This window comes from Myxine glutinosa, chromosome 7, assembly GCF_964187855.1.
Source record: "Myxine glutinosa chromosome 7, kmMyxGlut1.1, whole genome shotgun sequence".
Taxonomy (NCBI): Eukaryota; Metazoa; Chordata; class Myxini; order Myxiniformes; family Myxinidae; genus Myxine; species Myxine glutinosa.
This window is the reverse complement of record NC_136267.1, coordinates 171,651,696-171,656,013: the sequence shown is the minus strand read 5'-3', so window position 1 is coordinate 171,656,013 and position 4,318 is coordinate 171,651,696. Positions and strand designations below refer to the sequence as shown.

The following is a 4,318-nucleotide window of genomic DNA, read 5'->3' as shown; positions in this document are numbered from 1 at the left end:
AGAAAATGGTGCAGAGGGAGCACCCTTATTGTCCCCCGTCGCACCGCGGAGCGAAATGGGGACTATGGTTTTCCCCTCCGTCCGTGTGTGCGTCCGTCCGTGCGTGCGTGCGTGCATGCGTACGTGCGTGTGTAAGCGAAGGACCGAATTCTAATTTGGTGTGTGGGCGCAACCCACGTCAAAATCCAAGATGGCCGCCACCATATATATGTCTGAACCTTGTGAGCGAAATATCTTGAAAAATAAACGAACTACTAACTTATAATCTGGTGTGTGGGTGTATCTAGGCATAAGGGAGAACGCTATTGAAAATTGGGTCGCCACGTCAAAATCCAAGATGGCCGCCTTGTGTCTTCCACTTTGTCAACTCGCATCACTTCACCGACGGGGGACCTAGGCGTAACGCTTGTTACCAATGCCCTTTCTGGTCTGGGTTGGATTCGCAAACCAACTATAAACTGTTGTATTGGTGGTTTCGCAAGCAGGGTGTTGCATATGAGAGTATACCGACCGTCTCTCGGACAGAAACTTAGTGCGGCATTCATCAGCTCGCATTAGCTACTGGAAGCTAAATATGTCATGGTGTCTTTCACAAAGAGTACATGTCTTTCAACAGCTCCTGGGAAAAAATTTAAATTGTCGCGCTGCCTACTACTTTGATGGCAAAGGCAAACCACCCAGGGCAATCCTTGATGTGAGACTGCTTTCACTTCACTGAACCTGCTTTTTGTGAGAGACAGGAAGAAGAACATGTGCTTCATATAAGATGACAAACTACGGACCAAGACAAACCGCACATAACAAGGAAGTATTGCTAAACACAGAGAAAAATCTGAAGTAGCAAAATAAGTTCAAGGGGCCTTAACGTATGAATTAACAATTAAGATAGTGGATTCAAACTGCATGGAATTCAATTATAACTCTCTATGAAGTAAACCTGCTGTTGGTTGGTTAAGGGGGCTGGCGTGAGTTAATGCACCTGTCAATACGTTGAATTAACACCAATTAGGTTGAATTAGCCTGTCATCCTTAGGCCAGCAGGAATGAGTACAACCTTAATGGGAAGAATGCGCCATTGGAGTATCCTGCGTCAGAGTGGCGACCTGTCCGGGATTGTGCCCCAGAGCCTCGGAAAATGTTTCGGCAGCCCTATGCATCTGTAGATGCAAAAATGAGTGCTCTTCTTCTCTATCAAACTCTTTTCATACTTGAGGGTACAGTGATGCAAATAAAATAACACAAAAGCCATTTAATATTATAGAAGCAACAGGCATTTCACAACAGGCATTTAAAGGCCATTTTCCCTGCTAGAGCGGGGGTTAGCCTTGCGGTCCCCATGACAATCTTCTCCATTTTGCCCTATTTCCTGCATCTCCCCTTGCTAACCCCCTTGCCCGCATTTCTTCTTAGACCATCTTTAGCCAAGTCTTTCTCGGTCTTCCCCATCCTCTACTTCCTTCTACATTTTTTTTTGTTTTGTTTTTTGTAAACAGAGTCGAGGCTCGTGAAAGAGCTAACATTTATCAAACAAACAAATCAAACAAACAAGCAAACAGAGTATATAAAAAGGGGAGCGGTCGACAAGATGGGGAGAGAAGGGGAGGAAGCACACAAACACAACATTTGAGAGCAGGGACATCGGGAGATGTGTGGGAGGGAGAAGGCCTGGGGGGAGGCAGGATAGGTAGAAAACGCAAGGACACCAAGGACTTCCAGGAAAGAAGTCGGCACCTCAAAAAGTGGATTTGGGGTGAAATTAGCAGGGGTAGAAAAGATCAAGGTTTTGGATTGGGGAAGATAAGAGATGGTGGTGAACAGCCGTTTTAAAGACCTGGAGGGGAGGAGTGGGATTGAAGAGAGTGAGGGAGTTTGTTCCAGAGGCAGGAGAAAAGAGGAATGAAGGAGTGAAGGTGAGCAGAGAAAGCAGATTTCCATCACTCTTCTCAACCAGTCACTTTCACACTTTATATTATAGAAGCACTCTAAAAAAAATTCATTGAATGTGGAAGTCTATCTAATGTTGGAAGTGGCAATGTGCTCAGTGTTGGGTGAGGAGAGCACAATCCCATGTTTCCTTGCATCGCCCCACCCATGAACGCTGACGCCATCTCCTCCGGCCGCCCCTTTTCCCCACCCCCTGGTCCTTCCAGCAAGACAGCCTGGAGCATAAAGCAGCATCTACAGAGGAACGGACGTTGGCTTTCTTTCATGGATTCTTAGCAGGTGTGAGTTCCATGGCAAGAAATTGCGACTAACAGAAGAGACAACGATGCTTCTTGGTGAGGATCTGTCGTCTGGGAAAGCTTGTGGATGTCTTATTGAGGAAACTAATGCTGAGAAGTGGATGTGCAGAAAGCTTGTTGAATGTGTGATACTTTTTCAATGCAATGCTGTTCGATTATCCATGGGTGAATAAACCATAACCGTAAAATGCTTATGACTATTCAATTCCAAACTTTGCTGGCATTTTTGTCTTCTCTACATAATTTTTAAAAGTTTGTAATGAAATTGAAGGTCTCCTGCTGCAGGAGGAGCAATTTCCATTCGTAAGCAAACATTTTAAAATACGTTCCTATCGTTATAAGATCCATTAAGTGCAGATGTGAAAATATTTGAATGAAGTGCTCACCAAAGTCATTTACATATCACTTTCTCCATTTTCTGCCTTTCTGACAGAGTGTGAACACATGCAAACCAGTCGGAGCTCAATGATTATTTGATTCTCTAGCCTTTTGTAAAGCCGTTCATGTTTACTTTTGGAGGTGAAATGCATTTGAGTGACTAATGAAAGACGAATCCTGATGTTTGTATTATGAAAGGGATTCTTGCAAGCCATCCTGAGCGAAGGAGGGATTTAAGGGGTGTCATTATTTCAAGTCCATATAAGGCCTTCAACAGGCTTCTGTGGATTGGAATTTTTACGAGTGGAGCATTTGGGTTTAACTGCTACAACCTGAACCTGCAATCACCTTTATCAACTCCTCTTACAGGAATTTCATCGGTGTCTTGGTACACCTGAACGTACATAGTTAATTATAAGATGGCTGACTAAGTCGTTGGCCGAAAACAAAAAAGGTTTCAGCTAAAACTTCATTTTTCCTTTGAAATGTGTGGAGTATAAAAGTTGTTGGTTATGTCAGTCATTGACTATATATATATATATATATATATATATATATATATATATATATATATATATATATATATATATATATATATATATATATATATATATATATATACAGACTTGGCATTTAAAATGGAATTTTTTTTTTTTCTTGACTTGTGTTTACTTTCTTAACTCAGTATATCAATTTGGTGAGTTTCTTTTACACTTTGGTGATTTATTTGTTAAAAGAACCATGTCACTGATTGTCTGTCGCAGCAAGAAGTCAACAACAGGATTATATCACAGGTGGCGTGGCAAAATGTACGGACAGGTGCATTTGATGATTGGCTTCACAGTTGAGTATACAAGGATTGTTGCGTTCTGTATTAGTGGAAAACAACTGCTGCACGTCTCCAACAGTTATTGCCTCTTCCTCTGGAGATGGTCTGTCAACTCGACAATGCTGTTTGTCATGGAGTGGTGGCTTTACGAAATTACGGCATGAAACAGCGTGCTATTGCTCGGCAGTATGGCATCACTCAAGGTCAGGTGTCAAAGATCCTGAAACGAAATGCTCAGAGGGGTGTCCCTACTCCAATACCAAGGCCAGGACGTCCCCGCAGAACCACAAGGAGGGATGATCGCCAGCTGCACCGGTTAGTCCGCAATGGCCGTACCAAGTCAGCTAATCGGCTTAGGGCTGAGTGGCAGCAACTGACAAATGTGCCTGTATCCAGAAGGCTAGTCAACCAACGACTCGTTCAAGCAGGCTATCGTGCCAGGCATCCCCTGAGAAAGCCACGCCTGACCAGACAACACCACCAGCGCCGATTGCAGTGGGCCAGAGAGCACCGTCAATGGCAGCCAGGACACTGAAATCACGTGATCTTCAGTGACGAGTCTCGATTTCTGGTCTATCTTCAAGATGGCCACGTCCGAGTGCGCAGACAAGTGCATGAAGCCTACAACAAAGATTGTATTGTGACAAGAGTCCAAGCTGGAGGTGGTGGGGTGACCGTTTGGGCTGCTTTTCATGCAGGGGGCAAAACTGACCTGGTTGTTCTGAATGGAAACCTGAACCAGTTCAAGTCCAGGGCCATTCTGGAAGAAACATTGCTTCCATTTGCTCGTGCAGCCTTTCGAGGAAACATTGTCTTCCAACATGACAATGCACGGCTTCATCGTGCTCGCATGATCCAACACTTTCTT

At 44.0% G+C, this 4,318-nt stretch overlaps 1 protein-coding gene across 2 annotated transcripts in view; it reads left to right on the top strand.

Moving 5' to 3' along the window:
* The first annotated feature begins 2,139 nt into the window (after positions 1–2,139).
* The window catches only part of LOC137431838 (zinc finger protein 385D), a 237,385-nt gene continuing 235,206 nt past the window's right edge, over positions 2,140–4,318 (top strand). Inside the window, exon 1 of one of the 2 annotated variants that reach the window (XM_068123581.2) lies at positions 2,140–2,279. In XM_068123581.2, the coding sequence (XP_067979682.2) occupies positions 2,270–2,279 (10 nt within the window). In that variant the 5' untranslated portion in view covers positions 2,140–2,269. The remainder of the gene's footprint in view (positions 2,280–4,318) is intronic. The other variant, XM_078781182.1, reaches the window with a different exon arrangement.